The sequence below is a fragment of the Procambarus clarkii genome, chromosome 90 (assembly GCF_040958095.1).
Source record: "Procambarus clarkii isolate CNS0578487 chromosome 90, FALCON_Pclarkii_2.0, whole genome shotgun sequence".
Lineage (NCBI taxonomy): Eukaryota > Metazoa > Arthropoda > Malacostraca > Decapoda > Cambaridae > Procambarus > Procambarus clarkii.
The window spans coordinates 13,922,865-13,941,287 of record NC_091239.1 but is presented as its reverse complement, the minus strand read 5'-3'; the positions used below and the strand labels follow the sequence as shown (position 1 = coordinate 13,941,287).

General features: G+C 40.0%; 1 protein-coding gene across 1 annotated transcript; it reads left to right on the top strand.

Moving 5' to 3' along the window:
• Positions 1–409: 409 nt before the first annotated feature.
• Positions 410–18,207, top strand: LOC138359268 (heterogeneous nuclear ribonucleoprotein H3-like). Its single transcript, XM_069318360.1, is given in 13 exon segments — positions 410–594; positions 4,696–4,800; positions 6,797–6,955; positions 7,730–7,873; positions 8,591–8,729; positions 10,379–10,551; positions 10,678–10,811; positions 10,938–11,042; positions 12,966–13,085; positions 13,210–13,432; positions 17,454–17,533; positions 17,613–17,647; positions 17,649–18,207. Coding segments are annotated over 13 exon segments (1,869 nt in total). The 5' UTR covers positions 410–581; the 3' UTR covers positions 18,088–18,207.
• The last annotated feature ends 216 nt before the right edge of the window (positions 18,208–18,423 follow it).

Below are 18,423 nucleotides of genomic sequence, written 5' to 3'. Positions count from 1 at the left end.
GATTATGAAGATTAAGCCATCCAAAAAGTGGCACGGGCATGAATAGCCCGTAAGTGGTGGCCCTTTGGAGCCATTACCAGTATGAAATATGTATGTACTAGCATGTACTAGTATGTACTAGCTCTATCTATATATCAATCCATTAATGTAACATCACTTGTATGTATATACCTTACCTGAATAAACATCTGAATCTGAATCTGAATCTGAAAAGCTGATTCTGGAGATCTGTGGAGGTGCGACTGCGTGACGGGAGATGTCTCCCGTCCTTGTACTGTAACTCTGCAACTATATATGTACTGTTTCTAAATAAATTATTATTTTTATTATAAAATTGATTCAAATTTGGCGGGTGATGTATTGGTCCGCGGGTGGTGGGGGGGAGGCGCGCGCCGCGGCGGGCCGCCACAGACGCTTGTTGACCCCGCCAGTAGGCTCACGCTCCTGCCTCACGGGTTAGTATATCGCCCCACTCATTGTACTTTCTGGGTTATTGGTGGCATCGTGTAGCTGGGCCAGCCGAGGGTTGCCGCGAGGACGCCGCCGCAGAGACCGACCGTCGTGCCCGCCGCCGCTGTGTCATGTCTGACGGAGGTAAGGATGAGGAGCACCGGCGGCGTCTGACGCCATGTTGAGCCTCACCCCCGCGTGGCGCCGCCGCCGCCGACCCCACGCTCTCTTTTACTGACTTTTTGGGCTGGTTTGTGGCTCCTGTGGGTGGTGGTGGGGTGGTGGCTGTGGTGGGTAGTGTGGGGGTGGGGTTTGTTGGGGACTGTTGCGTTGTTAGGGTGGGGGGCGGCGGCGGCGTGGGGTCCGCGGCACGCGTGGCGGGCCCTCCAGTGTGGGGGGCCTCGACCCCCACCCTACAGTGTTGGGGGGGGGGGGGGGACCTTCCACCCCCACCCTCTAGTGGTTGGGGGGACTCCACCCTTTTGCGTTGTTGGGCCCTGTACCCACCACCACCCATGGTGGAGGTGGGTGACCTCCACCATGGCATTCCACCTCCACCCCAATAGCATGTGGGGTGCCCCCTCCCACCCCACCCCAATAGCATTCGGGGGGGGCCCATCCCACCCCATTAGCATGAATGGGGGGGCTCCACCCTCCTACAATAGCATGGGGTGCCCACCCATGCCACCCCAATAGTGTGAAGGGCCTCCCTCCCACTCCAATAGCATGGAAGTGGTGGACTCTTCTACCTCATTCAGTAGAAAGATGGCCTGGACCAATCTTGGTACAGGGTCTATTAATATGGTATGTAGTATATTAAAATTTAATATTGGATTACTAATATGTATATACTCACCCACATCCTTGCTTAAATATACCTGTTTGTATATCTTCTAACCCAAAATTGTTGTATCTATTATCTTGCTTTATTTCAAAACTAATGAACAAATCCACAAGAGCCGTGACGAGGAGTCACGGCCATGTGGATATGTTCATTTCATGCATCACGTTAGTGTGATCTCTGTGTGTGATTTCAAAACTAGTTTGCCTTGCTAAGTTTAAATGCATTTTATCAATTCATACTCCAGCCCCTCTGACGGTTTCCCAACGTCAGGAAAAGTCAGGTTTGTGTCCGCTCCTTACCTACCAGAGGACCCAAAAGAGGAAAGGAGAATGTCACTTTTACGAGCTGTTTTCATTTTCTAGTACAACAATCTTGCTTTAGTGTAACATATAGTACGAGCAAAAAAGAGATGTTCTAGGAGCTGCCTTGTATGGCCAGGCCTTCTGCAGTTACCTTTGTTCTTATGTCCTCTGCCCGAAACGCTTTGCGTAATAGTGGCTTTAGGCATTGTATGTACTAGCTCTATCTATAAAGCCAACAAACTTTGTAAATCTCTTTATGTATGTACCTTACCTAAATAAAGATTATTATTATTATTATTATTATGTTCTCTGTAGGACCTGTTGCATTCACAATTAGTAGTTTTAAAGCATAATATGGCATACACAATTAGTTTTAAAGCATAATATGGCAAAGATAAAAGGGAAGCTATCCTGTAACTAAAGTATAAAAATATGTAAATTTGACTATGCCAGTTTTGAGGATTTATACTGTGTGCAATTTTATTAACTAATAAATTTGTATACTGCCATATAAACCAATAATGGTAGATACTATATTTTTTGTATGGATGTTATAACCTATGTTGCTTATCTCATGATTTGCAACCAATAATAATAGTTTAGCAACTCAATACATTTTAGTAATAACTTCCTGTGGAGTCTTACTAAATGATGCCTTTGCAGTGTTTACTAATTAGTAAAAAAATATCCATAGTTTTTCATTGTTTAAACACGTCTTAAAACTAATGCTGAAGGCTGGACCAATTGGCTTAAGTTCATCTTCAGTAGGCAAAGTTAGGCAGTTATTGAGCTGTGATAACTTGATCCAACAGGCTGTTGCTTGGAGTAGCCTGCAGGCCCACATATCCACTACAGCCTGATTGGTCTGGCACTTCTTGCAAGAACCTGCCTCTTGAATACATCCAGCTTTGTTCTGGCAATATTTCTAATGCTTGCTGGGAGGGTGTTGAACAGCCATGGACCCTTGATGTTCAAGCAGTGCTTTCTGATTGTGCCTATAGCACCTCTACTTCTCACTGGTTCTATTCTACACTTTCTTCTGTACCTTTTGCTCCAGTATGCTATTTTACTTCACAAATTTGGGACCTGGTCCTCCAGTATCTTCCATGTATGTTATTTGATACCTTTCTCGTCTCCTTTCCAGAGATTACATTTTGAGTTTTGAGACGGTCCCAATAGTTTAGATGTTTTGTTGTCATGTGTTCTCTGTATTCCCTCTTTAGAGATCTCTTCTACTCTGAAAGGGGAAGTGAGTACTGAGCAAAACTTTAGAGGGGACAGCACCAGTGATTTAAATAGTGTTAGCATTGCTGTGGGACTTCTGGATTTAAACGTTCTCATAATCCATCCTATAATTTTCCTGGCTGCCACTATATTCGCTCGGTTGTGTTCACTAAACGTCAGGTCATCAGATATCACAATTCCCAGGTCTTTTACATGTTGCTTTCCTTTTATGAGTAGGTCTGATGTGTTCTGTACCCCTGTTTTGTTTGTTCCTAGTTTTCACCATACCTCAGTATCTGGAACTTATCACCGTTAAACAACATTATTTTCAGTCGCCCAATTGAATACTTTATTTACATCTGAAGTAGTTTTTTAGTGTCTACAGTGGCAATTTTCATGCTGATTTTCGTATCTGCAAAGGATGACACGATGCTGTTTAGGGTTTTGTCCATATCAGAGATAAGAATGAGAAATATCAGTGGTGCAAAAGCTGTGCCCTGGGGTACAGCTTTTCCCTGCCTGTGGACTTTATCTTCCTTGATTTACCATCACTGCATTATGTTTGACAAAGTTGAAATTGAAAATCCAATACCACACTTTACCCATTATTCCTACTGATCACTCCATGGTCACATTTGTCGAATGCCTTTACAAAATGTGTGTGAACAACATCGGCATTTTGCTTCTCCTCTTAAGGCTTCTGTGATTGTCATAGTGGTTGAGTACCTGGAACAGGATGTTCCTGCTCTAAATTTTATCCATGTTGTCCTGGGTTGTAAGTTCATTATTTTCCATAAAACAGGAAATTTGATTTCTAATAGGGAATGCCTTCAGCCAGTGCCTAGATGGAGGCACTCTGCAGTTTGGTGGGACTGCTTTGACATAATGCAAAGTTGAAATTGAAATTTCAACACTACACTTTACCCAAGTGCAGTGTCTGGCACTTGTCAACACCTGGTGCTCGACTATGTTAACGCTTCTTGTTTTATCCTCCAGTGTTTCGCAGATTGTTTTCAGTTTATTTACATCCACTGAGCTTTTATACCCATACTAGTATTTGCATCATACATGTAAAACGCAGACAATAATTATTTAAAACATCACATGACAACAGTCCCTTAGTAATATTCATGATCACTGCATTTGTACCATGAAATGATATAATTTTTTTTCATGAGTTAAGGTAATCTCCATTACATCCACATAGCCCAATTATGTTCATATTTGCATCATGTAAAAACCAAAACAATTATTTAAATCTTCAAAAGATAACCGCATTACCCTGTGAATCGACAATTGACAAGAACCGCTTTATAAGGGTTCATCTGTTGTAGTTGCATTGTGTGGCTTGATTTTCATGGAATAATTATTACATCTCCATTTTACAACTGGAAATGTTCAATGATTGTATGTATTTCATATTTCTTGCACTAAACTACCAGTATGGAATGTTTGTTTCAATTAACATTTTTGATCACATTACCTTTCTAAGTTTAATGAATTCTGAAATACAATACATCATTGAATTGATTAATTTCTAGCTTGCTGCATGTGAAGAGTACAAAGATAATCACTTGGACTGGACGGGAGAGTAGCGGTCTTGCTTCTTGCAGGTCACCGTTCGATCCCTGATTGCCCAAGTGGTTGTCCACCATCCCTTCCCTCTGTTCTTTCCAAAATCCTTATCACTTTGTGCTATATAGTCATACTTGCTTAGTACTTTCTCCTGGTAGTCATCTTATCTAGCATACAAGAAGTGAAGACAAATGACAAAGGGTGATCTGAATTTTTTGGTGATTGTATTAGTAAAATAATAAGCTTGTCAGGTTTTGTGTTAAATTTTATTTTCTTAGCTGAGCACGCTTGCCTTTACAGAGGAAGAAAAGCAAACCAAAATGGGTGAAGGTGATGAAGAAACAGTGGTCAGGGTTCGTGGCCTACCATGGTCAGCTACTGTGGAGGATGTGGTCAAATTTTTTGGTAAGTATTAAAACCCTTTGGTTTTGCTTTGAATAATTATTATAGTTAAGCAAATACACAGTAGTTTAGTATAGGCTGTTCTGTGTATGAATGAACATTGTATAGAACTTTGTAATCGAAATACCTTGTACATTGTCGGTAGAGCGACAGTCTCTATTCATGTTGGTCGGTGTTATATAATCCCCGATCGTTCGAGTGGTTGGGCACCATTCCTTTCCAGTCTCATCCCAAATCCATATCCTGATCCCTTCAAAATGCTGTATAGTTGTAATGGCTTGGTGCTTTTCCCTGCTAATTTCCTTCCTGCATTGTCAAATGTTTGTCTCCCCTAAATACCATGTTTCTTTTTTCAAATGTTCTTAATTATTGTATAGCTAATATTCTTGTATGTTTCCTTCATCCAAAGAATTTTATGCAATTGGACTAGTCTTGTGACAGGAAAGTATGGTGATTGTAAATAATATACAGATAGTAGGATTTTATGGGACTTATTCTTGTGAAGGATGAACTTGACAAAAGTATTTTGGAATGCAACCTCTCCTCATAGTAGTATTTGTAGTCAGAAATATTGTAGTAGAATACAGAAATTGTCTGGTAGTTGTGGTTTTCAGAAGCAAATATATTTCTAGGCAAAGTTGTGGTGGTGTTGATCTATCAGGTGTACATGTTTGCTTATTGGTTTGGAACCTATAATTTATGGTGGTGCAAAGAGGTAAACAATTTCACCCAACTCTCACTAACGTATTATATATCAATGAGGAAATCCACCAGGGACTCCGGGGTGGATTTTCTCATTGATATATATATATATGAGATTTGTTTGTCTAAAGTTTGGCTGCAAGGTGTAGGACCATTTTTCCCTTCCAAAGTGCTTGTCGGTCATACATAAAAATTTGGCTTCATATATATTGTCAAACATCCTATTTATGACATTAGTCAAAAACTACTAGGAGCTGAAAATTCATGTCAATCATTAAAATTAAAGGTTCTAAAATGGTGAGCAGTCCCTGCAAACACAACATAATGGTCCCTATTGTTACCTTATTACAACTTGTTACATAGTATGTCTTGTTATAAAGTTTGTTAGAAAGTGCTACAACTTGCTAGAGTTGTTACAAGTTGGAGTGATGACCTAACCCCACACCGGTCGGCCTAGCGGACAGCACGCTGGACTTGTGGTCCTGGGTTCGATCCTGGGTGCCGGCAAGAAACAATGGGCAGTTTCTCTTTCACCCTATGCCCCTGTTACCTAGCAGTAAAATAGGTACCTGGGTGTTAGTCAGCTGTCACGGGCTGCTTCCTGGGGGTGGAGGCCTGGTTGAGGACCGGGCTGCAGGGACACTAAAAGCCCCGAAATCATCTTAGGATAACCTCAAGATAACACCATAAGATAAAGGCAACAATATTTCGGTCTGTCCTGGACCATTATCATTATCACAATCAACTTAATACTGGCCCAGGATGGACCAAAACGTCATTGTATCTTGATCTTATGGTGGGTGGTTTGGTCATCATATCTTCAGTCATGATATTGTGACTCGTCATCTTGTTAGGTTTCAAGTTTGAACATTGCAGCAACATAGAAGTTACGTGTGTTTGGCAGGGTGCCATCGTTCATTAGTTATGCAAAATCTTAAATGCTTGACATTTGTATTCAAAAAGTGGCATGGAAAAAAAATTAGGGTTTTGTAACCAAACATTTGGGTGGGACCAAAACTGCATTGCACTCTTGGCCAGCACTTACAGTACAGTTTTCCTTCTGTCCATTCAGTGGTCATTTGCTCTTAACAGATTAGTAAGCCCCAGATGATCAGTTTAAATTAGTATTTTAGATGCATAATATAATTTTATATATATATATATTTATGGCAGTTTGGCTTTTAAGATCCAGTGTAAGCGGGTGAAAAAATGTATTTAAAATTGTTCTGAAATCCTCTTAGTCTTTGCATTAACTCTTTTATTTTATGTAATTAAAATAACATTTTCTATTCTTCAGATGGTGTAAATATAAAAAATGGTCGTGAGGGTGTTCACCTCACGCTTTCCAGAGAAGGTCGGCCCAGTGGTGAAGCATATGTTGAAGTTTCCACAGAGGAAGATGTGACCTTAGCGGAGAAGAAACACAACCAACACATGGGCAGAAGATACATTGAGGGTGAGACGGGTTTTACCTTTTCGGTTTAAACTACATTTGATAATACAATTTTCTTTTTAATTTCTGCATATAGAAATCAAGCAATGGCTGTAGTGTAGGTATATGGTATGATTTGAGAGTTCCTTTATATTTAAATTAACCCCTGGGCAGTGCCACTGATTATACCATGCAACATTTGGTGAAAATAAAATATAAAAATTATAAACATTTTTCTTCTGATATTGTTAAAATGCATTTTCTGATCATGGAAAAATAACAATGTGACTTGGGCTGTGGTGACTCCTGAAATTTTCGTTATGACGCCACAATTTGTGTACGCTCGTGGAGCAAATGCCCCAGGGTGGTCGCCTATAATTGTGTAAAACCCTGGTTTGTGTGTGTGAGAGACTGCAGGATCCATGTGAGGGGAGATGAACTCCTGGTTGCAATTCTTTTACCATGTCATGGCACAGTCGGTTAAGGCGCGCCTGGGATCCTCTCGGATGTAGGTTCGAACCCTCATCACGGCCCTTGTGGATTTGTTCGTTTGATGCATCACGCTATTGTGATTTCTTTGTGTAAATAGTTGTTTCGTAAAGTTTTGCCGTCGGCAGCAGTTGCATTGCATTTCAACTGCTGTCAGATTGGGGAAATGAGTAGGTAGCTGTGATGTGCACCACATAATTGAGGAATGCATTTTTATGCTTGTACAATTTTAATATATACAGTTTTTCAATGTATTTAGGATGAACTATATAAAAAGGTATGAATCCAAAATTATTTTTATTTTTTCAGTATTTAAAGCGAAAAAATCTGAAATGGAATGGGTTGTTAAGAGGGCTGGGTTTGGAGCATCTGGTGGTGAAGATGATGGCTGTGTTCGCCTCCGTGGTTTGCCATTTGGATGCTCAAAAGAAGAGATTGCACAGTTCTTTTCTGGTAAGTATTCTGGGCATTTTTTTTCTTGGAACAAGTTAATGCTTATTATGAGATTTTGAAGAAATATGAGTTATAAACATTTTGTTTCATACTTGAGCCATTGAGAATGTGAAAATAAAATTAAGGCCTGAAAGAAGTTGCAAATTAGAAAAGGCTTAACTGGATTTAGGGTTGGGTGTCAAGACAAAGGGTATGGAAAGTAAACTTTACAGTAGTGTTAGATTTTGTGGTAACTAAAAACTTGCATATACAGTATTAAACATTGCTGAAAATTATTACATTTTATCACATCTCTATAGGCTCTTAACACATCAAGTGTTCACTTAAAAAGATTAGTCTTGAAACTAGTTACAGAAAATAAAAAAATCCCTTATCAGTGTTAAGAATTATGAGTATTGACCATTGTTAAATTGCTTTTAGAATTGTTGAAATATGTGCTGTACACTGAAAATCAGGGATATAAGCATTCACATTTTGTTTGTAAGGGATAATTTCTTCAATGATCAGGAATAATGGATTTTTTGGGGAATAGACGATAGCATTTGGGGCGGGGGTGTATATCTAGAAGGCATATTCTGTAGTTTACTAGAAAAATAAATCTTAATCTTAAACATTACTGTTTTTCATTCTGGTTTTCAAGTGAATATTATGAAAGCCAATAATAATATAGTTGTCATTTTTTTCTTAACATTATTCTCTTTCAATGTCGCTGGGTAGGGTTGGAGATAGTTCCGAACGGGATAGCTCTGCCTACCGACTACCAGGGGCGGCATACGGGGGAGGCATACGTTCAGTTTATAAACAAAGAGGTCGCTGAAAAGTCCCTTGAGAAGCATAAGGAAAAAATAGCGCACAGGTGGGAAGGCAACACTACAAAGGAATGGTGTTGCACTCAGGTTATCAGTACATACAGGATGTGGGGAGGTTTGTGGTCAAGTTTCATTGTCAGTACAGTACTTTTCCTGATATCAAGAATTTTGACACTGGCAGACATGGCAAGTGAAGATAATGTTTAGTGATAGTTAAATGAAATTTGAAACAAATCTGCCCTATAGCACCTGAAAGGGGCGTAGCTGGCTACTGGTGGAGAGGCAGGGAGGGAGGATTGGGAGGGTGTTACTTCCCAGGATGGTTTCCTTGCATTTACTGGCTCGGGTTTAGGGCCTTATCTCATTGGACATAACAGGTTTGCATGAATTATTAAACTTAGACAATCATTAAAGGCAAGGAATATCCAATGTTCCCTTGGAGAATGGTACCCATTTTGTTCAGTATTAAGACTATGAAGTAAATTGATTTATGATTTTTACATTTAAATTACTATGTGAAACAAAGGGTAGCATTCTCTATCCCATAAACCAAACCCCAGTTTACTTAAGATGCTGAATAAGGGAGGACCGTTGAGGGTAGGAAATGGTTGTTTCACATCCCAAGCAGTACTCCCGAAAACAGCCATTAGTGGGTAAGGGTCTGTCGTATTTTAGTTTAATTACTAATGGGACTTCCAGTATACAGTACTTTCACATTTCCGTTTTGTCAGTGCATGAAGGTAAGGAATCCTTAACAGTACCTGTGTAATGTTCCATGAATATGGATTTTTTCTAACTTTTTAGTAGAAGTTTGCTGAAGGAAGTCCCAAGATACTCTTGAGCTTGACTGTATGTTAGTTATAAGAGAAGTCAAGAAGGGCACTTCGAAGATGGCAGCAGACATGCAGTGAACCCCTGGTGGGTGGGAGGGCATGTGGTGAGTCAGGTAGGCAGAGGAGGCTGGCTGGTGGGCAGTCGGGCGGTGGGCCTGGGCTGAAGCTGGTGGGCCGGGCTGGGCCTGTCTGTTGGGCTGACCGGGAAGGAGCGGGAGGAGACACTGGGCCGGGACACGGGCACGGGCTGGTGGGGCCGGGCCTGGGACTCGGACTATCCACACTGTCGGTAACAGTTACAATTTTTTTAAGATTATGCAGTTCATTTGTAAATAATTTTGACTTAATTGAGATTATAATATTTCCTGATAAATAGACATTTGGTGTACAAAATATTAATTCCCTTAAAATCACAGCAGTGCTGATGGAATATGGTGTGTTGTCAATAGAACAAAGACAATGTTCTTGAAATCAAGAGTTGAATGTGAATTTAAACAAATTTTCCAGAAATTTATTCCTATAATCAGAGGTACTTTCTGCCTAGGCCAATGGTTGGTTGTCATTGCAGATGGCCACCACCCCTCCCCTTCCTAGTTACACACTGGAGCAAAAGTCTACTGATATTTAATTTCCTTAATACAGTACTTTTCTTGAATACCATAATTATCCACTGAAAGTTTTATATTTAGCGTTAAAATTTTAAATGCCTTTGTTTTATGTATCAGACAAAACACCTTAGTTGATATACAAAAATCCTTGAAGTTCATTATCAGAGTTTACTTAAAATTAGTTATTGCTTTAGTTTGGCATAATCCCCCATTTTAAGATTTTCATGGTGAATTAATTTCTTTATTATCCAACAGATACATAGAGATCTTCCGAAGCAATCTAGGAGAAGTACGTGCTGCCATGAGTCCCAAGATGCGAGGTCCAGGTGGTCCAATGGGAGGCTACAATAACAGACCCACTCCGTATGATTCACGCGATAGATTTGGAGGCATGAATCGTTACAGTTTGGGAGGCCGTGGTCGAACTCGTAAGTTTAAAACTTGCTTACCAGTTTGTAATGGTTGTAATTTTGCATATAATTTTTACAGTATTTGCAAATTTAGATGTGAAGTTTCTGTTGTAAGGATTACATTCATTGGAATGTACTTTGCAGATTTTGCCTCTGAAGGTGGCTACAATGACTATGATGATGGTCCTGGCTGGGGAGGTTCTGGCGGTTACAATGATGGACCTAGCAGCTGGCTGAGTAACCGTGGTGGCCGTGGTGGTGGTCCGGGTGGCTTGAAGGTAATGTGAAAGGACTGCTTTTTTTTTTTTATTATTGAATTAGCATTGACTATACTGTACAATATCTTTTAACTAATATGTTGTATTAAGGTTTTGGGACAAAATTAAACTTTGTGACACTTTCAGGGTAATTTTGGTGGTGGTCGAGGAGGAAGTTGGAACAATGGAACAGGACATTGTGTTCACATGCGAGGTCTTCCTTTCCGTGCTACAGAAATGGACATAGCTGATGTAAGTTGAAAGGCAGCTCCGCTTCTTACTTGTTATTGTTTGTGATATTTAATTTTCTTTTGTGATCCCTATTTAGCTGATCAAATGGTGGGTTGATGCCTTTGGGCCTAGAAAATGTAGATAACTATCTTTTGGCACCAGTTATTGAAACTGGTGGTTTGGCTTCTCCATGTGTTCCTGATAGTAAAAGTTTTGGCCTTCCCAGGTGGCTTGTGGGTTGCTCAGCGATACTTAAAAAATTAACAATCATTTTATATTTCCCAAAGTCGTTTGTTGGGTAAATAAAAGAAAATTGGTGTCCAAGGTTGACAAATAAATTCTTACAGATGCAAAAACAAGAGTACTGTATTTACAATAGACTGTGACAGCAATGTATATACAGTACATTGTTTATGAATAACAATCTGAAATATTCGTTTTTCTGGTACTGTACTAATCTAGTTGCAAAGCAAGGCAATGCCCATAGCGCCTTAAGGTGCTCAGTGGGTGGTGCAATAAGATTTTGAATTTTGCAAAAATTCAAATTTTTGTAGTTTTCATTCCTAGTGATTTGAAATGAAAGCTGTTGAATTTGGCAATGTTGACATTGTTGTAATTTTTTAAATTTTAGGTACTGTAGTTACTAATTCTTTAACAACTGCTTGGTACAAAACATCTTGAAGCCAACAACGGGTGGAGAGGATCCACCAGCTGCTATTTCTGGTCTTTAAAGTAACATTCAAGAATAAAAGGAGATCTGTAGGAATGTTCAGACTTGAGTGTGCCTGGTGCTCTCTAGCCTTTTAACAGTTCAAGTTGTATGTAACGTTGTCTGGTGTGTTGGTGGCTACCATGCTGTTTCGATGCACCATATCATATAAACATCATAATTGAATTGCTAATATGCACACTATACTTTGAGTATAGTGATAGTTTACACAATTTATTAGGTAAATATATCGCATTACTTTGAGGTTATCTTGAGATGGTTACGGGGTTTAGTGTCCTCACAGGCCCGGTCCTCGACCAGGCCTCCTTGCTGCTGGATTGGTCAACCAGGCTGTTGGACATGACTGCTCGTAGCTTGACATATGACACTACACACTATTGAATAATAATCCGACAAAAAAATCGGAAATTAAAATAATTACGTAAAAATATCTTCGTGGCTACTCCCGCCTGACAGCTAGAGAGGAGACCGCTCAGAACGTGTACTCTCAGCACCTGAATCTTGCCGGACCTCTTCGCCCTGTTGCAGCCAAAATGTCATAGTATTTTTTATTATTTTTCCCATGATCAGGGAATAGTGATTATTTTAACAATCTGGGAAGAATTTCTTTTCTTGCAAGCAGCGGTGTTGTCGACTTATTAGCAGCACCGCCCAGGGGCTAGTATGTGTACATTTTTTCAAGTTGCTCTGTTAAGTGAATTTTAAAATGCACTGGAACAACCTTGGAAAATATATATATACTAGTGATGAACATATATTCCTAGAGGTAAAAGAGCACTACAGGGTACATGTACCCCAGTTTGAGACCCCTTGCTCTGGGAGTTGGCAACTGCATCTTTGTTTGAATACATATTTAATTTGACCAAGGAACGTGTTTCATTGCAAGAGGGGCATCACTCCATAGTACTGCCACCACAGCACCACCACCCCCAACCACTGCATTGCCACTACATACTTGTATCACCCATTCTTCTCCTATTTCCTTCATAGCTGACAGGTAGAACCTCAGATTTCCACTATCCCACATCCACCTGCCTCCTTTCCATCTTCTATATAAACTGCCAGAGGTGAGAATGCATGCATGTCAGTTGCATTCCTAAGAATGTTAGTTATTTGGCTGGCAAGAAGATGCAGGGAACAACTTCCTTGATAGCTGCATAACAAAAAAGTATTGGTATACCAACAAACTAATTTGCACTTCCTTTTTCCACCAGTTCTTCAGACCTCTAAACCCTGTCAACATTAATATCATCATGGACAGTTCCAATCGTCCCTCTGGTGAAGCGGATATTGAATTTGCTACACACGATGATGCTGTAAAAGCCATGTCCAAGGTATGTTATTTTGAGAGGTCTTTATAAAATTAAAATATTTTGCATATGCTAGTAATGTTTAATAATTGATAATAATTACTAATGTCAATCTAATGTTTCTAATATAGGAATGTTTACTTTGCAGGATAAAGCAAACATGCAGCATCGTTACATTGAGCTTTTCCTGAACTCCACCCCTGGTGGAAATATGGGTGGACCTGGAGGACCCATGGGAGGCCCAGTTGGTCCCATGGGTGGACCAGGCTCTGGTAACTTTGGAGGTGGTGGCGGCGGCGGAAGTTTCAGCGGAGGCAGCATGGGCGGCGGGTTTGGTGGGGGTTATGGGGGGGGCAGCCGATTGGGGGGAGGTAGGTACGTCGCATTCGCACTATTTACCGTAAGTAAGTGAACATGGGCATCTTAACTAATGCACCAATGGATTTGAAAGGGAACTAGGAATTTTTTCATTGATTATATTTAGTAGGGTAGCTACAATTCATTACAGTTTCTATTAGCAATTTGATGAAATTTTAAGTTATATAAGAAAATCAACATATGAGCCATTAAATTTTCAATCAATTTGAATTTTTAGATTGGTATTTGAATTATTAATTTCATAATTAAATTGAGATGTGCAGTTCTACTTTGTAAATAATCAATTTTGTCTTGAGACAACTAAAAGTTGTAAAAAAAAAAAAAAAAAAGCCTTTAGACTAGGAACTTTAATAATTTGCACTGGTACTACTTGTTTGACAAGATATGTTGGCAAAGTAATCCAGTGCATTGCAAGTTGCTTTTATTTTATTTGCAACAGTTCTCTTGCAGTTTAAGGTTGCATTTTTATTCAAGATTATCAGTGCCCAGGAAAGGATATTTTTATCTGTAGACAAAGGCTTGTTGGTTGTGTACATAGTTTGGTACTAAGACAAGAGATATTAATCATTTTGGTCAGACATTTATTGGACGTATATTGTCTTACAATATTTTTTCTTGGGACTTAAGAAATTTTTATTACTTTATTATTCATGAGTTGATGGTATGATTTCCTAGCTATAAGAGCATGTAATGTGAAAGCTTCTGCATTAATGCTTAATCTGTTTAACCTTTATCTTGAATATATGAAATATTGCATCCCTAATGTGGATGGGAGGTATATGGGTTTAGGAGTTTTGATGGCAACCTTATGCTAGTGGCGTGGGGTATTTGCTCAAAACAACCAAAAAAGAAAAATAGCTTATGTAATACTTATTTGATGTTCTGCTATCTTGTGATTCTACATTACTTTCTCATAAAATCTGATGATCATTTTTTGTGTTGTGTATGACACTACAAAATTCTTTTTCTGGCTGATAAAAACGTGCATAAATGGTTATTTGGCAAATCACGTAACAAAATATAATTGGTCAACTTTCAATGTTACTGCAATCAATTTTTCTGCCCTCTGCAAAACTGGTTAGGATATTGCCAATTTTGAAATAAGGATGAATTTTTAAACACCCCAGGTTACTAACAAAGGGTTAATCCAAAGCTCATTAATCAACACTGGTAATTAAAAGTTAGTGATAATAGTGAACGGTAGAAAGGGTAAAATTTGGCAAGTGTCGAGTAATATTCTATTGCAAGGCAGTGATGTGAATGGATAACTGCCACAGGCAACAAGAAATAGTGGTAAATAGGAGCATCAGAATTTTTTTTTATTAGTACATTACTAGATTGCTATTTAGAGAAGCAGGAAAAAATACTGATGCAGATGTTCAATGCTAGGGTATAGATTATTTTTGAAGATGCTAAACTAAAAAGATAAGGGTATGAGACAAGTGGTACAAGAATGAAATTCTTGTATGAAATGATACAAATGGTACAAGAATGAAATTCAAGAATGAAATTCTTGTACCACTTGTGAATGAAATTCTTGTACCACTAAAATACCATGTGCTTAATGGTACTTTTTGTACCATGTAAAGTAACATGACTAACAAATGAAAGTAAAGGCAACTTTTGTGAATGTTTGTTTAGGTTTTTGGTGATCATGAATGGGATGCTCTTAATATTCTTCAAAGGAGCTAAGAATGACAGAATTTAAGGTACCTGGATCCTATAAAACTAATGCAGCACGAGATATGAGCTTTTATGGAATAGGTAAATTTTACCAAGAGGGTCATGTCAAGGAAAAAAAAACTTGTGTGATTCAATATTATGCTAATTTTTTATCACCATATGTACTCCTGGGCATTCATTTTCAGAAAAGTGAATAGGCAGCTCTGAAATTGTCTGGTATGATATATTTCTTTAGGCCTTGCAGTTAAAACTGTAGTCTAGCTTTGGCAAACATTTTGTAGAATGTCCTTATTTTCAAGATACTGTATTTGGAATTCTTCCCTTTTTAATGTCACTCTGTATTTCTTGGTGAATCTGATACCTTTGACATTTTTAGTTGTGCTCACTCTCATGTTGGGATTGTGCCAGTGCTAATTAGTATTCCAGGCTTGGCATCTTATGGTAATTTTTTGTTCTTATATTTGACAGATCTTTCATTTAGTGCTGTTACTAAGCTTCTGTGCTATAGATAGATTTGGAACAGTAATTCCTTCAAATGTGCGTGAGATGGAGAAGAGGCTCACATGCCTTCCTGGGGATGTAGGGTAACCATTATGATCATCAGACCACCCACCAGAGAGGTTGCCCTAGGGTGGTTGTGTGTCATGGGGCTGAGACAAGGGAAGTGTTTTAATCTCTGTGGGAGAATGAGGCAGTATCTGTGCCTGTGTTTATCACACACAGGCTCGTGGGGTGTACGAACAGTGATAGAAGAGCTCTGCATCCCTGGCTGCAATGAGCACTTAATTTCGTCTTTGGTCTACTTGTTTTGGTTCTCTTTCCCTCCCTCCTCTTAGAAGGGTAGAGCCTCAAGTCTCTTGTGGTGACTACCTTGTTACCTGGAGTGGCTTCATTTTTAATTGTCACAATGCATCTTTTACCATCCTCCTTAATGGAGCACTTAACATACTCACTTGAACACTGCTGTTCACCACAATCTGACCCAGTTACATGGCCTAAGTATATTGATGTCACGATGAACATACCTGCCCTGATTTACACAGCACCTTGTTGACCGAATACCTGTGTTACCTTTAACTGAGGCAAGACACCAGGTCCACCAGCACCCCCCTTTTCACACATTTTGAGGAGGACAAGGTCCAGTTTTACAGACTGGCATTTATCACTCTTGCTTCCTGGTCTTCTACTCAAGTACAATCCATATATTTGTTACTTCTGCATGTCACTTGTCTTTCTCCACTGTGGCCTTTGACTTTTGCCCCCATCTTCTCAGACTGCTCTGTCCTTTGGCACTGATAAATGTCTATCCAGCCACTGTCCATCCTCCTCCCAGCTGTGTTTATATCGTCTGCTTTCGTTCTACTTTCCCACTTGAGACTGGGAGGCAGTTGCACAGCACATTATGTCTGTGTGTCTGAAACATATACCAGGTTCACCGGACCCCTGTCAGTTTCCCTATTCTCCTTACTGCCCCTCTAGACTTTACCGTCTTTGCTGAATATACCAACCTATTTCTGCTCTTCAATGTAATAAAAATGGTTTATGCAAATTTAATTAACTACAACATTTGATATCTCATTTTGTTGTGTATCTCCAGGAACCGATGCTTGACACTAGTCTGGTCACTTCTGCGTTTTTTCTTCCCTCTCCAAGTTTTACTGGAACTACTGCTCTTGATCCGAAATGATACTTCCTTGGCCCCTCTTCCTATCGCAGTCTCTTCCTGATCATATTAACCTCTTAAAACTGGAGCCTGTGCTCTGGGTGATTTAAACTGCTTGCCCTTTGGGGTAATGCCCTTTCTTCTCCAAATGTAGCCTTGCTCTTTTATCATTTCAACTGCATTGCCTGACTTTAAAATCGTTCACCTTATAGAATGCCCAGATTTTTTAGGATGGTCGTAAATCTTAATTCTCTAATTTCTTGTTTAACGTCCATTTCTTCTACAGGCTATTGGTGCGAAATATCACTCTAGTTTAAATTCCTTGATAATATCCTAGGTTAATCAGATTCTTTTGAGATCACTTGTCTTATGTTTTTCTATTCACGTGTTTGGCATCCTGATACTTGCAAGGGCTGGTTATTTCCTGAAGTGTTACACGTGTGATGTATGTACATTGACCAATCGCTTCTTTCTAGTCCCCTGTCGATGCTTTTTTTTTATCTTTTCTCTTAATTTCTGCCATTAATTCGTTTTTAAAAAGTTAAAGGAAATTATAGATTTTATCAGATTTGCCACTAAGTTATTCAGGTAAGATCATTGAGATTTATTAAGTAAAGGTTGAGAATATATTTTACGTGTTTTACTAGAGAATATATTTTTCTTTCCAGGTGGTAGTGGATATGGCAGTGGTGGAATGGGTGGCGGTGGAGGCGGCGGCGGCGGCTACAGTTCCCTAGACGATGGCTTGGTAGTGGAGGAATTGGTAGTTTGGGTGGAGGCGGTGGTAATGGGAGGGGGCAGTGGAATGGGCGGTGGTGGTATGGGAGGGGGGCGGTGGTATGGGAGGGGGTAGTGGAATGGGGCGGCGGTGGTATGGGTGGTGGTGGCGGCGGTGGAATGGGTGGTGGCGGCGGCGGTGGAATGGGCGGTGGGGGAATGGGCGGTGGTGGAATGGGTGGAGGGGGACTGGGTGGTGGCGGTGGAGGAATGGGCAGCGGTTTGGGAAGTGGAATTGGAAGTTTGGGAAGTAGCCTCAGCGGAGGGCTGGGTAGCAGCCTCTCTGGAAGCTTGAGTAGGGGAATGGGCAGTGGTTTGGGAAGTGGAAGTGGTGGAATGGGCGGCAGTGGCGGAATGGGCGGCGGCGGCAGTGGCGGAATGGGAGGTGGCGGCAGTGGAGGAATGGGCGGCGGTGGAAGTGGAGGCGGCGGCTTCGGTAGCGGCTTCAACAACGGCTTCAACTCAAACAACGGTTTTGGCCCTGGCGACCAGATGTCTGGCAGCAACTACAACAGCTTCTGTTAGATACTTGAATCTCCTGAATGATAAAAAACATTTCTTACTGTTAAAGTTCTTATTGAACTTTTGACTAAAATGAGTTTATTCATTGAACTTTATTGTGAATAAAGATTCAAGAGAAAATGTTTTCTTAGTTTTGTTTATGCAATATTGTGTAACTTTAATTACCTGATGTTAAAGCTGTGTGACTAAGATTTAAGGGAGGGGAAAGTGTAAAGTACGGATGTATTTTTGAGAGGACGCAGTGTATTATTGATGGTTAAAGTGTCGTGTAGCATACGTTACCTAGTGTATGGTGTGCCAGTGTTGGTAGTAGAAGAACGTGTTAACTGGTACCTGTCT